At 35.7% G+C, this 19,103-nt stretch overlaps 2 protein-coding genes and 1 non-coding gene across 4 annotated transcripts in view; 2 read left to right on the top strand and 1 right to left on the bottom strand.

Annotated features, from left to right (window-relative positions):
- Positions 1 to 840: 840 nt before the first annotated feature.
- Positions 841 to 6,413, top strand: LOC144854446 (polyubiquitin-C). The gene is made up of 2 exons (XM_078712408.1): positions 841 to 966; positions 3,912 to 6,413. The coding sequence occupies exon 2, from the start codon at positions 3,922 to 3,924 to the stop codon at positions 6,205 to 6,207; it is 2,286 nt and encodes a 761-aa protein (XP_078568534.1). The 5' UTR covers positions 841 to 966; positions 3,912 to 3,921; the 3' UTR covers positions 6,208 to 6,413.
- An 896-nt stretch (positions 6,414 to 7,309) lies between these two features.
- Trnav-cac (transfer RNA valine (anticodon CAC)) lies at positions 7,310 to 7,382 on the bottom strand. Its single transcript has one exon. It is a non-coding gene; the product is annotated as a tRNA-Val (tRNA).
- Positions 7,383 to 7,462: 80 nt separating this feature from the next.
- LOC144854877 (chromodomain-helicase-DNA-binding protein 1-like) overlaps positions 7,463 to 19,103 on the top strand; it is a 36,863-nt gene continuing 25,222 nt past the window's right edge. For both annotated transcript variants that reach the window (XM_078712880.1, XM_078712879.1), the window contains exons 1-7: positions 7,463 to 7,541; positions 8,261 to 8,634; positions 15,123 to 15,513; positions 15,999 to 16,082; positions 16,500 to 16,570; positions 17,049 to 17,170; positions 18,206 to 18,332. In XM_078712880.1, coding sequence (XP_078569006.1) covers positions 8,564 to 8,634; positions 15,123 to 15,513; positions 15,999 to 16,082; positions 16,500 to 16,570; positions 17,049 to 17,170; positions 18,206 to 18,332 — 866 coding nt within the window. In that variant the 5' untranslated portion in view covers positions 7,463 to 7,541; positions 8,261 to 8,563. The remainder of the gene's footprint in view (positions 7,542 to 8,260; positions 8,635 to 15,122; positions 15,514 to 15,998; positions 16,083 to 16,499; positions 16,571 to 17,048; positions 17,171 to 18,205; positions 18,333 to 19,103) is intronic.

The following is a 19,103-nucleotide window of genomic DNA, read 5'->3' as shown; positions in this document are numbered from 1 at the left end:
ACGAGAATTCAGTAATTCAGAATAAAGCTTCATCCTAAAGAACATGACAGTCATTCATGCATTGTGTTTTGTTTTGTTTTTTTATTTTAATTTTAAACATAGTTTGAGCGAAGTCTTTTACCAGTGATAAGTTGGCTCTTTGACAATTCTTGGTATTTTATCTAGTTTGTATTTAATTATTATATATTTTATATACTTAAAATTATACTTATTATTATTGAATAATTTGCAGCACAGAATATCAAGATCAAGAAGGGGGACCCAACAAATTGAATTGACTCCGGAGTACTGTATGGTACCAAAAAAACAACAGCTTCCTCTTCATCATAGGAGTTTTCTAAAAATTGCCACATAGTACTAGTAGTAGTTAGCTGTTCCCCTCCGTTTTAATAGGGATCCCCCCCCCCCCCACCCCCGAATAAGGGACTTCTGTCCCGGGTAGTACTGTCCCAAAAAAGGAGGGTTCTACCATGGGATGGTTCTACGTTGATCATGACCTACTGCTAACTAAAACTAGTATTAATCGTAACTGTATCCTATAAATTTATTATTCGTACTTCTACGCCTCTAAACATTCACGGAGACTGTTTCTGAAAACTGAATCAGAACCCTGGATCTTTACTTTTTACAGTACAGTATTGTATTTGTATTTAAAAAATGATTAGATTCATTCGGGATTCATTAAAATGATGACTGTGCACGTTCAAATTCCGGCTTATATATCTAGCTGTTGTGCAACAAGAGAACGTCGCAACAGAATCTATAAATAGCTGTCCAATTGTTTTCAAGCATTTTGTTCACGTGGTAAATATTGTCCAATCGTCTTGTACTGTAAGCATGTGACGAGTCGGAAGATGTATCAAGCACAAAAAACGTGATTTTCTAGCATAGCGCATTCGAAGAATTAGCGTCATTGAGGAAGCATCGTTAAATAAGAAAACCTGTTCTGTAATAGTATAACAAAAGGTAAGTTCATTTCAAAATCAAATTTTCCATTAGTTATTTATTACAAGATGTGTATAACTGTACAGGTTTTAAGATTATTATGAATGGTTTCCTCTTAGCTACTACTGTAGGCTGCTGGTCCACACATCTTTTCACAGCCGACTGAGCTGGGGGAGAGGGATGGCCGGGGAGAGGACGGACTATCCCAAAAAATCCGTCATTTGCGGGCTCTCTAGGCCCTAGCTGATAGCATCGCTGCTGGGTAGACTATTGTTAATGACTAGATAATTTTGTATATTCAAAAACCTGCTAGCCTAACAAACTGGTTTACCGCCTAGCTTTTCCTTAAAAATAAGGAAATGGCGCGCCTAGTTAGGGAGTATGGTCGAAGCGGCCGCCAACCAAAGCGGCCGCCAGTTTAATATCGTCATTTGTATGGAACGCCGTGTGCGCTTTAATCTTGGATTGATGTTGTCAACGCCATGGCCTATAGCGAGTTGAGTTACAGCTCTTCTTTATATTTCTATAACAAGTTGTATAATAAGTTTGCCGGCCGTTAAATCAATGTATATTTTATATGTATTTTAATATTAACTTACATGCTATCGAATCTTATATTCTATTTTTAATATTTACATACTATCGAATCATTTAATAATTTACGTACTTTGTATATCTCATTATATTGGTAGTGAAGGGAAAATATAACGTTGAACTGACACGACGTTTCTCGACCCTCTCCTATCGAATCTATACATTAATAATTTACGTACGGTATTGTCGAATCTTTATATCTCATTTACATACTACCGGTATTGAATCGTTATACAGTATTGCATTAATAATTTACGTACGGTATTGCCGAATCTTTATATCTCATTTACATACTATCGAATCGTTATACAGTATTGAATTAATAATTTACGTACGGTATTGCCGAATCTTTATACCTCATTTACATACTATCGAATCGTTATACAGTATTGAATTAATAATTTACGTACGGTATTGCCGAATCTTTATATCTCATTTACATACTATTGAATCGTTATACAGTAGGCCTATTGCATTAATAATTTACGTACGGTATTGCCGAATCTTTATATCTCATTTACATACTATCGAATCGTTATACAGTAGGCCTATTGCATTAATAATTTACGTACGGTATTGCCGAATCTTTATACCTCATTTACATACTATCGAATCGTTATACAGTATTGAATTAATAATTTACGTACGGTATTGCCGAATCTTTATATCTCATTTACATACTATTGAATCGTTATACAGTATTGCATTACTAATTTACGTACGGTATTGTCGAATCTTTATATATCATTTACATACTATTGAATCGTTATTATACAATATTGCATTAATAGTTTGCGTACGGTATTGCCGAATCTTTGTATCTCATTTAGGCCTACCTACTATCGAATCGTTATACAGTATTACGTTAATAATTTACGTACGGTATTGTCGAATCTTGGTTTTTTTTTATTAGTAATAGGGTGTGTTCTACATTAAGTGTTATTCCATTGTAATACATTGTTTGTGTTTTCAATAAAGCCACGTGGGGACGAAAACGCCAGAGAAACGCGCACCTTCTACAGCACTATTGCTGGCCGCCAGTCGAGTTATTAGCAAAAATTCGCGTAATTAATTACCGTACCGTACAGACACTTGCATCTTATATTAGTATTTAAAACTCATTTTAAATTGATTTATATATCTGAAGGTATAAAATCATGTATATTGTAAAAAAAATTAGAAAGAAGAAGAAACTACTAAAGTAGGCCTATAGTTACTTTACTGATTAATTAATATAGGCTACAATAACAAAACTATATATTGTGATATACTTTATTGAAAAAATGTATATAATTCTTAATAATTGGCTTATTATATATTATATTAATATACAATACAAACACCACAATGAATGTTATTGACTTTATTATTAAACATATATATCATTTATTTAAAATCATTTAGTTAAAATAAGTAGGCTAATCATCGATTCGCCATTTCGTTTAAAAGAACGTATCACATTCAATCTGTAAAATAAAGAGAATAAATTACATTACAATAATGTAGATTGTTATTTACGTCCGAGTAAAGAAAACCTGTCGAAACAATGACAATCAAAGATTACATTACAAACCAACAACAATCAAAGAGCACACGGCGTTCCATACAAATTACCGTTATTGAACTAGCGGCCGCTTTGGTTGGCGGCCGCTTCGACCGTAATCCCTAGTTAGGCCGTGCTAATTTAAGGTTTAATTCCAATAATACCAGTGATTTGTAATAACCGAAGGCTGGATGGCAATCTATAGTGTTATCGCAGTTCAAGAAGTAATTCTCCATGGAGAGGGAACCAACAAGATGGCGGCTGCTATTGATCAATCGGATATGCCCTACGCAGTACGCTCTACTACGCCTGTGTTGAGCCTATCTGCGTGAGAACGATACGCAGCGCGTTAAGCGTATAAATGTGAACGCATTCTATATGATCCTCGCCGTATACAAAAAATGCTAGATTACCAAGAAATTATTCATTCTATTGTGATTAACTATTATATTTAATTTTATAAAAACTTTACTGTGCTTTGACAAGAATATGTGTTGTAATTTATGTGGTCTTAATGTATTATATTAGATTTTATTTTTTATATTAAATAATGTTTTTGAACACATTTACGGCCGCCATCTTGTTGGTTCCCCCCTTTTGGAATCACTTTTCAGTCTGGAGTATGCCCTCTAGCCTTCTGTTTACAGCTCACTGAATAATACAGATCTACACCTAAATAGAGGGTGTTATATGATTGATAGAGCAATATTTGAAAACATCAAATTACCCTAGAAGCCATAGATGGGTTGTTTCACGTTAATGATAGGCCTTGTGTCTGCCATGGTATAAATTCTTTAAAATATTAATTAACCTTTTTTTTATTTTACAGATATATAATCATGCAGATCTTTGTCAAAACTCTTACTGGCAAAACAATCACACTAGAGGTGGAGTCATCTGACACTATTGAAAATGTTAAAGCCAAAATTCAAGACAAGGAAGGTATCCCTCCAGATCAGCAACGTTTGATCTTCGCTGGAAAGCAGCTGGAAGATGGACGTACTCTGGCTGATTACAACATCCAGAAGGAATCTACTCTTCATCTTGTGTTGCGTCTCCGTGGTGGTATGCAGATCTTTGTCAAAACTCTTACTGGCAAAACAATCACCTTGGAAGTTGAGCCATCCGACACCATTGAAAATGTTAAGGCCAAAATTCAAGACAAGGAAGGTATCCCACCAGATCAGCAACGTTTGATCTTCGCTGGAAAGCAGCTGGAAGATGGACGCACTCTGTCCGATTACAACATCCAGAAGGAATCTACTCTTCATCTTGTGTTGCGTCTCCGTGGTGGTATGCAGATCTTTGTCAAAACTCTTACTGGCAAAACAATCACCCTGGAAGTTGAGTCATCTGACACCATTGAAAATGTTAAAGCCAAAATTCAAGACAAGGAAGGTATCCCTCCAGATCAGCAACGTTTGATCTTCGCTGGAAAGCAGCTGGAAGATGGACGCACTCTGGCTGATTACAACATCCAGAAGGAGTCGACTCTTCATCTTGTGTTGCGTCTCCGTGGTGGTATGCAGATCTTTGTCAAAACTCTTACTGGCAAAACAATCACCCTGGAAGTTGAGCCATCTGACACCATTGAAAATGTTAAGGCCAAAATTCAAGACAAGGAAGGTATCCCACCAGATCAGCAACGTTTGATCTTCGCTGGAAAGCAGCTGGAAGATGGACGCACTCTGTCCGATTACAACATTCAGAAGGAGTCTACTCTCCATCTTGTCTTGCGTCTCCGTGGTGGTATGCAGATCTTTGTCAAAACTCTTACTGGCAAAACAATCACCCTGGAAGTTGAGCCATCTGACACCATTGAAAATGTTAAGGCCAAAATTCAGGACAAGGAAGGTATCCCACCAGATCAGCAACGTTTGATCTTCGCTGGAAAGCAGCTGGAAGATGGACGTACTCTGTCTGATTACAACATCCAGAAAGAGTCTACTCTCCATCTTGTTTTGCGTCTCCGTGGCGGTATGCAGATCTTTGTCAAAACTCTTACTGGCAAAACAATCACCCTGGAAGTTGAGCCATCTGACACCATTGAAAATGTTAAGGCCAAAATTCAAGACAAGGAAGGTATCCCTCCAGATCAGCAACGTTTGATCTTCGCTGGAAAGCAGCTGGAAGATGGACGTACTCTGTCCGATTACAACATCCAGAAGGAATCTACTCTCCATCTTGTCTTGCGTCTCCGTGGTGGTATGCAGATCTTTGTCAAAACTCTTACTGGCAAAACAATCACCCTGGAAGTTGAGTCATCGGACACCATTGAAAATGTTAAAGCCAAAATTCAGGACAAGGAAGGTATCCCTCCAGATCAGCAACGTTTGATCTTCGCTGGAAAGCAGCTGGAAGATGGACGCACTCTGGCTGATTACAACATCCAGAAGGAATCTACTCTTCATCTTGTGTTGCGTCTCCGTGGTGGTATGCAGATCTTTGTCAAAACTCTTACAGGAAAAACAATCACCCTGGAAGTTGAGCCATCTGACACCATTGAAAATGTTAAGGCCAAAATTCAAGACAAGGAAGGTATCCCACCAGATCAGCAACGTTTGATCTTCGCTGGAAAGCAGCTGGAAGATGGACGCACTCTGTCCGATTACAACATTCAGAAGGAGTCTACTCTCCATCTTGTCTTACGTCTCCGTGGTGGTATGCAGATCTTTGTCAAAACTCTTACTGGCAAAACAATCACCCTGGAAGTTGAGCCATCTGACACCATTGAAAATGTTAAGGCCAAAATTCAAGACAAGGAAGGTATCCCACCAGATCAGCAACGTTTGATCTTCGCTGGAAAGCAGCTGGAAGATGGACGTACTCTGTCCGATTACAACATCCAGAAGGAATCTACTCTCCATCTTGTCTTGCGTCTCCGTGGTGGTATGCAGATCTTTGTCAAAACTCTTACTGGCAAAACAATCACCCTGGAAGTTGAGCCATCCGACACCATTGAAAATGTTAAGGCCAAAATTCAAGACAAGGAAGGTATCCCTCCAGATCAGCAACGTTTGATCTTCGCTGGAAAGCAGCTGGAAGATGGACGGACTCTGTCCGATTACAACATCCAGAAGGAATCTACTCTCCATCTTGTCTTGCGTCTCCGTGGTGGTTATTAAATATGTAATTTAAAACAAAAGCAGTTAAAAACCTTGTCGAAAAAAGAAAATTTAAAAAAAATGTTAATACTTTATACATTAACTATCCTAAATCGTATTATTGAATTATAGGGATTGTGCTTTACTTTTATTGTGTATTTGATTTAAAGAAAAAGTAATTTTGAATATTGAATAAATATCTGTTGAATGAATGAAACAAAAGTTGATTGATTGTAATTTTTATGACTGCTACTACAGTATTAATATATTACTGCAGGTCACATTATTTTTTAATCAAGGCGTGGCAGTATACAGTAAGCAATGGGTCCACTAACACATATATAAATTAGAGTACTCTACACAATTGTGAATCAATTTTTATTGCCTAAATCAGGGATTACAGCCACTCTTTCAATGACAGAGATATACACTGTATGCCACCCTTTGATTTAAATAATAATTTTGCATTTGACGGTTAACTGACTTGTACTATAAAATACATTATAAAAAAATTAAAATCGGACAAAAAGAAAATATGACCATATTGAAAATAGTCCATGTGTATGAAAACAAGCTGATGAGAACAAGATGAAGTGTACTGTTTTGTATGAAGTTTCTTGACGACCCACCTGTGAAAGACATTGAGGAAAAAAATTAAGCAACACTGCCACCAAAGTAATTCCAGCTTAAAATGAATGTGTTTGAGGATTGAAAGCTTATATGCATGCGTATTCCTATTTTTCACTTTAGCAAAGTTTGTAGTTCGTTGTTTTTGCGAAGCGCAAAATTGTGCAACCATCAAAGCCAATCACTCTTGTAGTGGATTGGATTTATATACAGTATTCCGTAATTCAGTAGATTGATTGGTTGCATATTTTTTCACGTAAAAAAAATCGCTTTCAATTTGCACAAATAAATTACTGAATGGAATGAGCTTCACATCTTATCTATTTATCTACACTATTAATACAGTTCAGTTGTATTGTCTATTTATAACCAACATTATTTAGAAAATCATTTCTAAGATTAGGAATAATGATGCTACAATACCTAAAAAGATAAAAAAAATTAATACAGTACATTAATGTCTATTTAACAAAATATTAAAATGGAATAAAAAATATGTTTTCGCCCGGGATCGAACCGGGGACCTTGTGCGTGTGAAGCACACGTGATAACCGCTACACCACGAAAACACAACGGTTTGTTCACTGCTTTCTTTGTACAAGAATAATTGACCAAGCCCGAACTATCCCACAATTCAATTTTATTTCGTGAATTTTGCAGATGAATGGCGGTAGCCGTCGAGTAAAATACTAATTTCTGGTTGTGGGTTTCATCTCTGGGTTACGGATGTGAGTCCCTTTAGCATTGTTCTATGTTTCCATTATTGTGTCTTTGAGTTCTTTAGAATAGGATATTTTAGAAATTTATAGAATATTTGAGAAAATAAGTGTAAAATTGCATGATTTTTCGAAGCGGTTTCGGAATTTACGAAGTGATTACGAGCCACCTCCATTTTTGTTTGGGTTGAAAACAACAAATCATAAATATAACAAGGGAATTCAATATTTTACCCTTTATTATATGTAATTTTAAATCTATTTAAGCACAATACATTTCTAAATGTATTGTATTTTAAAGAAATAATGACAAACGTCTTATTTATATCGAGTTAATGGTAGAAATACCACTTCATGTCATGTCACACGTACACTAAATGAAAAAATCAAACATTTCCATTTGTCACGTCTCCGAAGAAATGTTTTTATTTAGTTCGGTTTTTGCATAAGAAAGACTTTTAAATTATCTTAGCATTTGCTTTAAATGTCTAAATTTAATATGCACCTATTTTTAAACAACTTCGCATAATAATCAAGTTAAAAATTGTAACCTTGTAAACTACTTTATCTCATTGCGAGGGTCTAGGCCATCTAACGTAATGTGTGTACGAGCAACAGATCACACTGACGCCGACTTCAACCCCTTCATCCCGTGTGGAAGTAGCAACAAAAAACGGATATCCTTAGGCCTAGATTATTTTAATGTCAGTTTGCTTCTTTTTTTCTTGCAGGTGATTACATTTTAGTTTATTATATCAATATTTGACCAGCTTTTGGACCAGTTTGAAAAGGGTTTCTAGAAAAACTCATCAAAAACATTGATTTAATCAACATATTGAAATTTGGTCTAGGCCGAAAATAGATAGGGCCTACATACAAGGCCTAGTAGAACCCATCTACCAAGTAATGTAGGTCCTTGGAAATAAAGAAAACTATTGAAAGTGTATGTTACTTCATTGAAGTTCTTACTGGGCTTTCATCAAGATTTATTGTGTGCTATTTAACTGGTGTTAACTGGGAAAATCCAATAAAAAATGGATTCAGAGGAGGAGGAAAATGTTCAAGGAGGAGGGGACAATTCTTCGGATGAAAGTCACTCTGACAGGTATCTTGAAATAAAACATTTATCTTCATTAACTTCAATATTTAGTGTACCACACTTTTTGAAATAATCGATTAATTCTTTTATTTAGCACTTCATTTTATTTTAAAAACAATTTTATATGCTATTTACCTGGTTATTGTTTTCCAAGGGGTGTTTTAAAACAATATTTTTTTAACGGTTCTGAGTTTTTTACAGAAAAATCCAAATAGGACATTTTGTTGCTAAATATTTGTTATTCACTTTTACATTGGATTTTAAACTTTTAATTCATATTATATTTATTTTTCACCTTGTTTTAGCTATAAATTTTAACTTTAATATTATTCACGAGCTCTGTTTATCTCTTTGTGAAGATGAGGCATTGATTAAAGATTAGCATGTAGTTATTTGTATTACTACTAAATTTCTTTCCACAAACACACACAGTAACAAGTACTTGATGACAGTACACTTTTAATATTGATATTTTTCTTGTCTTTCCTCTATTCATTTGGACTTAGAAAAAGTACACTTACAATACATTATTATTTTTAAATGCATTTATAATGCTAATATTTTGTATTTTTTAAATACATGTATAGTAATTCAAACTTAAATAGTAGGTATTTTGCTAAACATTTGATATTTAATTGTGTTTCTTTTCACCTTTCTATGAACTTAAAAATTAAAAGAAATGTGCATGACATGCTTCTCTTAGTGGTGATTTCTTTTCCACTGCATAATAGAATTTTTATGGAAAATCTACCTATAATAATAGATGTTGTACAGTAACTGTAGTTATAACATTTCAACATGTTTTATTCTAACTCATAGGTTTTGTACTATTTTTGGGCTGTTTTTATACTCCACATACTTTACTAATTATTTTTTTTAAATCTATAAAAATTATTTTCCAGTTCCACAATCTTAAACTGTAGAAACTGAATAGTATAATCATTGACATTATTGCGCAGATGTGCATATTTAACTTAAGGACATCATTCTAGATTATTATATTTTTTGTTCTTTATACTTGAAGTCAACTCATTGAATAAAATGGATACTTTGTCAGGCCCTTGAGAGAGGAATCCACAGTGGTTTCAATAGACTGCCTTACTTTTTCATGCCCTTCAATATGTCTGGATGTACAAGTGCCATTATTTCCAAGCATCTTGCCTATTTTTTTTTAACTTCACCCACACTCGTAGCTGTGCTGCTGATGTTTTTTTTAAACCACACCCAACCGCTTTATTTTAATTCCAACTGCTTTATTTTAATACTGGCGCTGGGGACCTCGACGACCCCCATTCAGTGCTACTGATGTTTTTCTTTTTAAAACCACACCCAACCACTTTATTTTAATACCAGCCCTGAGGACCTTGACGAACCCATTCAGTGCTACTGATGTTTGTCTTTTTAAAACCACACCCAACCACTTTATTTTAATACCAGCCCTGGGGACCTTGACGACCCCATGCAGTGCTACTGATGTTTGTCTTTTTAAAACCACACCCAACCACTTTATTTTAATACCAGCCCTGAGGACCTTGACGAACCCATTCAGTGCTACTGATGTTTGTCTTTTTAAAACCACACCCAACTGCTTTATTTTAATACCAGCACTGGGAACCTTGACGACCCCATTTAGTGCTGCTGATGTTTGTCTTTTTAAAACCACACCCAACCGCTTTATTTTAATACCAGCACTGGGAACCTTGACAACCCCATTCAGTGCTTCTGATGTTTGTCTTTTTAAAACCACACCCAACCGCTTTATTTTAATACCAGCCCTGGGGACCTTGACGACCCCATTCAGTGCTGTTGATGTTTGTGTTTTTTTAAACCACACAAACCGCTTTATTTTAATACCGGTGCTGGGGACCTTGACGACCCCATGCAGTGCTGCTGATGTTTGTCTTTTTAAAACCACACCCAACCGCTTTATTTTAATACTGGCGCTGGGGACCTTGACGACCCCATGCAGTGCTGCTGATGTTTGTGTTTTTAAACCACACCCAACCGCTTTATTTTAATACTGGCGCTGGGGACCTTGACGACCCCATGCAGTGCTGCTGATGTTTGTTTTTTTAAACCACACCCAACCGCTTTATTTTAATACTGGCGCTGGGGACCTTGACGACCCCATGCAGTGCTGCTGATGTTTGTGTTTTTTTAAATCACACCCAACCGCTTTATTTTAATACCAGCCCTGAGGACTTTGACGACCCCATGCAGTGCTGCTGATGTTTGTCTTTTTAAAACCACACCCAACCGCTTTATTTTAATACCAGCCCTGAGGACTTTGACGACCCCATGCAGTGCTGCTGATGTTTGTCTTTTTAAAACCACACCCAACCACTTTATTTTAATACTGGCGCTGGGGACCTTGACGACCCCCGCTGGGGACCTTGACGACCCCATTCAGTGCTGCTGATGTTTGTGTATTTTTAAACCACACCCAACTGCTTTATTTTAATACCAGCCCTGAGGACCTTGACAAACCCATTCAGTGCTTCTGATGTTTGTGTTTTTTTAAACCACACCCAACCGCTTTATTTTAATACCGGTGCTGGGGACCTTGACGATCCCATTTATAGACACAAAGGCCCACACTCCCTTTACTGGTGGGTGGTTAAGAACGAACACCTTACAGTACCTTTTGAAAATCCTATCTACCCAGGCTTTCTTTAAATTTTAACCGTTTCAAAACTATGTTTTAATACTTCAATAAAAAAACTTTAAAATGTCATAATCCGCACATGAACGGTTACTTTTGCAGAATGGCGAGAGGTTATGTGATTGATGTGTGTGTGTGTTTGTTTATTTGTTTCTTTCTAACTTGTTTGTTTAGCAGGATTACTCAAAAAGTTATTGCCCAATTTTCATAAGATTTTAAAGGATGGTTTCATAGCTGTGTGGGAATATGCTAAATTATTTTCAATTGTAATAGGGACAATGTGTCTGCTAATTTATAATTGACAAATTAGGGATGATTTTTAGCTAATTTTTTTAGCACTGTAGTGATATTTTCAACACAAAAACAAATTTGTCCTGGTTACATCTTCTTATCTTATCTTACCTCTACTGTTTATTACAATCAGGGTTCGAAACTTTGTTTTATCCACTAGTAGTAAACTATTGCAAGTAAACATATTTTTGCATTAATTAAATTCTACACAAATTTGAAATTTACAGTCTACCAAAACCTTTGTAAATATATCTAGTTCTGAAATTTCAACTAGGAACTGCACTGCTGGTTGCTGTGGGTCCGTAGAGGACCTAATCGGAATTTTTTTTCCAGTTAAGCTTGAGGACTATTATACCTTTACCTTTGTGCATCAATTACATTTGATGCTTTCTTTCTTTACCATCTTTACTGATCCATCTTTTACATGGGCTATTCCACAGTAACTCGCATTACATTTCATGGGTAGTTGAATTAGTGTTTGTGACTGTTAGTGTTATTTCCATATACAATCTTGAGGGTAAATGTTTACTGTAAAGGTAGTTTGAAAGTGTATGAACTATATTAGAAAAAAACCAAAAATAATCATTTGTTCAACTTTGATAGAACGAAGAATATTGGTAACTCTTGTTACAAAACAGGGACATGACCAAAAAGAGGGACATGTTAATTGAAATTCTCCTCATACTAGTAAGTTATGGTTGAAAAGTTATTGCTACAAAATGGCACCCATATGTAATGTAATGTCAAGAATACTTCGAAATAAATGTCCGTCCATTAAATTTTAAATGGTATGTTGGTGACTCGTGTGTTATGGTAACTCACATCACATTTTGTCCAGGATATAATAATGTCTAATTATAGAAACAATTTGTTCACAAGATTAATTAAACTTTCTAAAACATCACCTAACAATGCAGTACTGTATTTAGAAAACTAAAAGTCTTCATTTTAACCCAAAAAATAAATTTATAGAGAGAAAATCTTTATACTTGGGTAACTCGTGTTACATAGGTAAAATAGTGCTTTTATTCAAATCACGTCGTTATTTTCTGCATATTTCCAGAAATATTAAAGAAATTACAATAATTCTTTTTGTTCATAAAGTACAGTAACTTATAAAATGTAATGCAGGAAAGGTATAGAATGTATGATATTTTGAGAATGAAGTTTTCACATCATGTCCATTTCTGTCCATTTCTCATGGAAATGCCAACATGTCCTATTATACAGTATCTCAGTTTTAAGCCCTGATCTTAATAATTATACTGCAAATCTTAAAAATGAATAGCAACTTCCATGATTGTTTTTATCAGACCCAGGCATTCACTGAGCATTGTTCAGCTATACAAAAATGTTTACAAAGAACAAAACTGTAATTAGTCTATCATAAAACCTTATTTTAATATAATAGAAATTTGTTATTTCATCTAAAAAGTCAAATCAGTATTAAGAAACTTTTGTCTCGTCTTTAGTAAAGATACAAAATATAAAGTCTTTTAGTATAATTTGCTTGACGGTGAGTGAGTGAATATTGAATGTCATTGCAGCAAAATACAGGGTTGGCATAATATAATTCATTCTTATGGGCACACACAAATGTTTAATGATTAACCAATCAAATGCTAGCAGATTTGATGCAGATGTTTTCTATTTGGACGGATGCCAAGATATGGAATCTTCCAATTGTAACTTCTATATTATTTTATCCTACTGTATGTATACCTTTATTAAAAATACAAGTATTAGCTATTATACACAGAATATTTTTTCAACAACTCATTTTAATCTGTAGTATACTTTGATAGATTGAATTGTATATAAATACAGATTATTTACAGTATATTATATTATCAATAACAAATCATAATTCCTTCAAAAATGTACTTAACATTTAAAAATCACAATACTGACAAACAGCTCTCTAATACCTTAGGGGTATAATAGTAGGCTTAAATACCACTTAGTATTATGGTATACTTTTTCCATACTAGAATAAATTGTAATTTATTGTATATAAAATGCATACATAATGTTCTTCATTTTTGTCCTCTTGTACTGTAAGTCCAACGTGTCCGATATAGGTTGTCCCATTTTATTTTGGTCAAAGCCCAACTTGTCTGGTATTGATTGGTCTACTTCATTTTAGTCCTCTGGCAAGTTGAACGTGTCCGATATAGCTTGTCCCATTTTATTTTGGTCAAAGCCCAACGTGTCTGATATAGCTTGTCCCATTTTATTTTGGTCAAAGCCCAATGTGTCCGATATAGGTTTTCCCATTTTATTTTGGTCAAAGCCCAACTGGTTGTCCCATTTTATTTTGGTCAAAGCCCAATGTGTCCGATATAGGTTTTCCCATTTTATTTTTGTCAAAGCCTAACTTGTCTGGTACAGGTTGTCCCATTTTATTTTGGTCAAAGCCCAACGTGTCCGATATAGGTTGTCCCATTTTATCTTGGTCAAAGCCCAACTTGTCCAGTATAGGTTGTCCCATTTTATCTTTGTCAAAGCCCAATTTGTCTGGTATAGGTTGTCGCATTTTATCTTGGTCAATCAAAGCCCAACGTGTCCGATAGTTTGTCTCATTTTATCTTGGTCAAAGCCCAACTTGACTGGTATAGGTTGTCTTATTTTATTTTGGTCAAAGCCCAACATGTCCGGTATAGTTTGTCCCATTTTAATTTGGTCAAAGCCCAACTTGTCCGGTATAGTTTGTCCCATTTTATTTTGGTCAAAGCCCAACGTTTCCGGTATAGTTTGTCCCATTTTATTAAGATCAAAGCTCAACTTAACTAGTATATGTGTTGTCCCAAGTCAATTATTTTGCTCCTCTCATAGTGGCCAAATTTAGCATAATCATGCCTTCTAGCATAATTTTGACCCATCTGGCATCTAGCATTTATGCTAGGAATAATTTTAGAAAATATAGCATAATCTGGAAAAATTAGGAAAAACCAATTTTCAAGGTTGTATCCTATGATCTAGCATTTTCTCTAGTATTATACTATTATTTAATAAAAAATCATAAATATAACCAAATCTAGCACAATTTGGCCAAAAACCTGACAACCTTTTTTTTTTTTTTTGCTTTTGTGTAGGGCCAGAGAGTTTTTTTAACATATTCAAAAACCACCCTCTTAGATCTCATTTTGCTATAATTGTGCCTAGCATAATCTGACATAATTTTGTGACTGCCACCTACAGTAGCATCATTTTGTTTTCATCACTGGCCACACTGGCTCCTCTGGTATTGGCCTGACATGCCTGTGCAATAGGTAGTCCACTTCATTTTTATCTTATCAGCCCAATGTGCCTTGTGTATGTTGTCTCAACAAACTGTAGGTCACACCCTAATGTTATATTACAGCAAACTCCTCTGGTTTAAGAAAATTTTTTAATTTCATCATGTTCATTTTGTATACAGAATTTATACTAATAATCTAAATTACTCCAATGAAGAGTTTTACTATAGAAATGAGCAAACAAAAACATGTCCAAACAATTACGAAATATTGAACATATTTTTTTTCAAATTTACATTTAGCGACAACAATAGCTCCGATTCTGGCTCCGATGTACAAGAAGCAGTAGCAGACCAGCATGAAGAGGACGAGGGAGAGGATGAAGGGCATTCAGAAAACGACAACTCTGAAAATGCTTCGCATTCCGATTCTGACGACTCCAAAAAATCTGACAATGATTCAAATGACGAATCTAATGAAGATGTTGAGAATAATAATGTACACTCCGATGACGAGGATGAACAAGATGGAGGGGATGAGGAGGATGATGCAAAAGAAGACAATGAAGATGATTCAGAAGATGATGATGACGACGATGAGAGTAGTAGTCCAACCAAATCAAAATATGAGGATGATGAAACGAAGGAACAACGATGGTTTACCAAAGTCACCACTGCCAAAGACATCAAAGAGGTATTCACATTGTTCATTTCATTCCCCACATCCCCTAGAGTAAATACCAAATCGTATTAAACCCATGTTTAAAAAAAAGTTGAGTGTTTTATTTAATAACATCAAGGAAAATCCTATTACTGTGGCAAAAAACAGGATTTGACCCCAGAATTCTGTTAAAGGCATGATTTCCAGATTCAGAATAGAAACTGTTCATTTCTTTTGAAATGTTTTCGTTTTTTATATACAGCCCAGTCCGGCCCAAATAAAGTGATTTAAACATATTAAGCAGAGATTATTATTTTGCAAAAACTATTAAACCTGTTTTTTTATTTGACCAGCCATCCAAACAAGTCAATATGCTTGTGTTTTTTAATGTAGAAAAAACACATTAACACAGATTCTAAAAATAAAACTATATTAACTAATTACACTTGAATGACAAATCAGTATTGTAACACAATGGAAGAGTCATAATTGGTTATTTTTTACTATTATTTTTTAAGATGATGGAAGAATTTCCGGATGTGTATGGAATCAGGAGGTCCAGTCGTTGCAAGACAAAGGTAGCACGATATCAAGGAACATCGGTACGTATAAACAATCATTTGGCACGCTGTATCTACAACAACCCACTTTAGATAATTGTATAAAACATACATTTATACAAGAAAAAGCCAACAAGTACTACTCTACAGTAGATGCAATATTGTATCACATTCATTGGACTTGATCGTACAATGTTCAGCATTTGTACAGGTTTTGGAACGAAATTCAGTGTTTTTAAGTCTTGGAAAATTAGTTTGGTTTTGAGAAAGAAATGAATAACTTTTTGTTTTGTCAATGTCTGCAAAAGGCTAAAGTTAATTGTTAAGTTGTGTGCAAAATTGGTTTTGGAAATTTACATTTTTTTGCACTGGAAAAGTCTAGGAAGTCTAAATGTGTTTTGTGTTATAACATGTTATTTTGATAATTGCGGATTATTAAATGTTTGCATCCATCCACAGACTGACGAACCAGAAGGCGGTAGAGGACGAAGAAAATCATCAGGGTCGTCGAAAGGAAGAATGTCCAAAAGGTAATTAATGCTGTACAAAGCTTGTTGTTTGCATGAGTCGTTGCCATCCACTTGTATGCATACATAATTAATACCTTTTCATATTCCAAATTCCTTTCTGTGATAATTTCTAGTTTCTCTAGTTTTCGCTTCAGCAAAATTAGTAGTTTGAGTAGTTTCTACTTTTTGCAAAAATTGAGAAACCAATCAGAGTTCAGGAACTGAGGTATGGTGCATTCATGAGAACCTCATATGAATTGAAAAGCTCAGTAGACAAGCGATGGAAATGAAAATCTCAGCTATTAATTAGCACTTTGGGCGAAGGGTATCGCAATCAAAACGTTGGATTTGCCTACTAAAAAACAGGCTTAAAGGCAGTATGATCTGCAAGATGCCTGCATAAAAATTAAAAATTTCTTACAATGCACCTGAATAAATAGTGTAATTGTTTACAAATTGGATACACTCTTATAATAATATTATAATGAATTTTTGTTAGTGATGGGTGGCACAGTGGTAGTCGTTTAAGTGACTCATCAAGTGAGGAAAGTGGTTCAGACTTTGAACCAGCATCAAGAGGAAAATCACGAGCTAACGCAAGGTCTACTGCTAAAAATCGTGGTAAGATACTTTCAAATTAGAATCTGCATTGTAAAAGCAGTGGGAATCTGGGATTTGCAAAACAAGATGTTGGAACAATGTCTCTCTGGACTGACTCAATAAAGGTCGTGGAGTGGTCAGGTCGGGGGTAGGGAGTGGTCAGGTCGGGGGTAGGGAGTGGTCAGGTCGGGGGTAGGGAGTAGTCAGGTCGGGAGTAGGAAATGGTCAGGTCGGGAGTAGGAAATGGTCAGGTCGGGGGTAGGGAGTGGTCCGAGTAGGGAGTGGTCAGGTTGGGGTAGGAAGTGGTCAGGTCGGGTAGGGAGTGGTAAGGTCGGGTAGGGAGTGGTCAGGGCGGGGTAGGGAGTGGTCAGGGCGGGGGTAGGGAGTGGTCAGGGCGGGGGTAGGGAGTGGTCAGGGCGGGGGTAGGGAGTGGTCAGGGCGGGGGTAGGGAGTGGTCAGGGCGGGGGTAGGGAGTGGTCAGGGCGGGGGTAGGGAGTGGTCAGGGCGGGGGTAGGGAGTGGTCAGGGCGGGGGTAGGGAGTGGTCAGGGCGGGGTAGGGAGTGGTTAGGTCGGGAGTGGTCCAGGTCAGAGTAGGAAGTGGTCAGGTCGGGTTAGGGAGTGGTAAGGTCGGGGGTAGGGAGTGGTAAGGTCGGGAGTAGGGAATGGTCAGATCGGTGTATGGACTGGTCAGGTCAGGTCGCCGGTCTGCGGTGGGGAGCGGTCAGGTCGGGGGTTGGGAGCAGTATTTTACTGCAGTGTATTTAAAGGACAGAGGTTAATGTTAGCTACACTTTACACAATACTGTAAGTAACAGGACATGTCTTAGTTTAGAAGTTGTTTTTACTCTCTTTTTTGGTTTTAAGTTGTATTTCTTTTTAAAAAGATCTGACACTAAATGATTATTTTTGTTTTAATTGTATTTAATTCAAGTATTATAATGCCCTCTTTCAATGCCAATTGAGTTTGGAGGCAACAATACTATAGCTTACTCAAGACTAGAGCCAAGATAAATAACCACACAGATCAATTAAATTCTGATGTATGTTTTATTGCAGCAAGAGGCAATGCAAAAAAGAAGAAAGTAGTGAATCGTAAACATGCATCCAGCTCAGGAGATACCGACAGTGACAGTGACTGTCCACGAATATCGCGCAGTCAACGGTTTCGTGCAGGTGCAGTTAGGTACGCATTAAATAGATTTCATTCTGTTTATTGATGATTCAATGTAAATTTTAAAAAACCAATTATGAATTTGATTTATCATTTGGATCTAATATTATTTTTATAATTATATAATCTAAATTTACGTAAGGGCAAAATTCCAATCTTTCAGTTCCCCAGTATAAGTATTTGGTATAACACAAGTAGGTAAAATTTATGGGCCCTTGGGGATAAACTTAAAACCTTTGACAATAAATACATAAACCATTTTTTGTCGCCATTTGAAGAACACATTACTTACTGTGAGTGTGGGTACTGTTTAAGCACATAATTATATATAAACTATATTACTGACAGTTTCCTATCAATGTTAATTGTATTAATTAATTAATAATTACAAAAAATATAAACGTTGTAGTGGTGTATTGTAACATCCATGTACTATTTCAATTGACTATAACAGTGACAGCTTCAACAAAGTATTAAATTGATAAAGTTTTACTGTGTTTAGTGCAGTATATTATTTATAAAACATAATAAACAAATATGTTGTTATGGATAAAGGATATATTTAAAAATGGTTCCTCTTTGTACCCATCCTCTTCACAATCCCTCAACCCTAATGTTACATAAAAAACACAAATTGGGTTTGTTTAAATTCTCAGGGTGCTAATTTTAGTTCTACTGCATAAATCACTGTGTCTATTTATTCGTTCCTTCAAACGAAATGTATTATAGTTCGCGGTACGTACATTTGAAATCGCAAGTTTTATTTATGCTGAAATTACTGTG

Source organism: Antedon bifida, chromosome 10 (assembly GCF_963402885.1).
Source record: "Antedon bifida chromosome 10, ecAntBifi1.1, whole genome shotgun sequence".
Classification (NCBI taxonomy): Eukaryota; Metazoa; Echinodermata; class Crinoidea; order Comatulida; family Antedonidae; genus Antedon; species Antedon bifida.
The sequence above is the reverse complement of the archived record's forward strand: the minus strand, read 5'-3'. Positions and strand labels throughout refer to the sequence as shown.

Coding starts and splice junctions, on each gene's coding strand:
- LOC144854446 (XM_078712408.1), top strand. CDS start 3,922: ATGCAGATCTTTGTCAAAACTCTTACTGGCAAAACAATCACACTAGAG.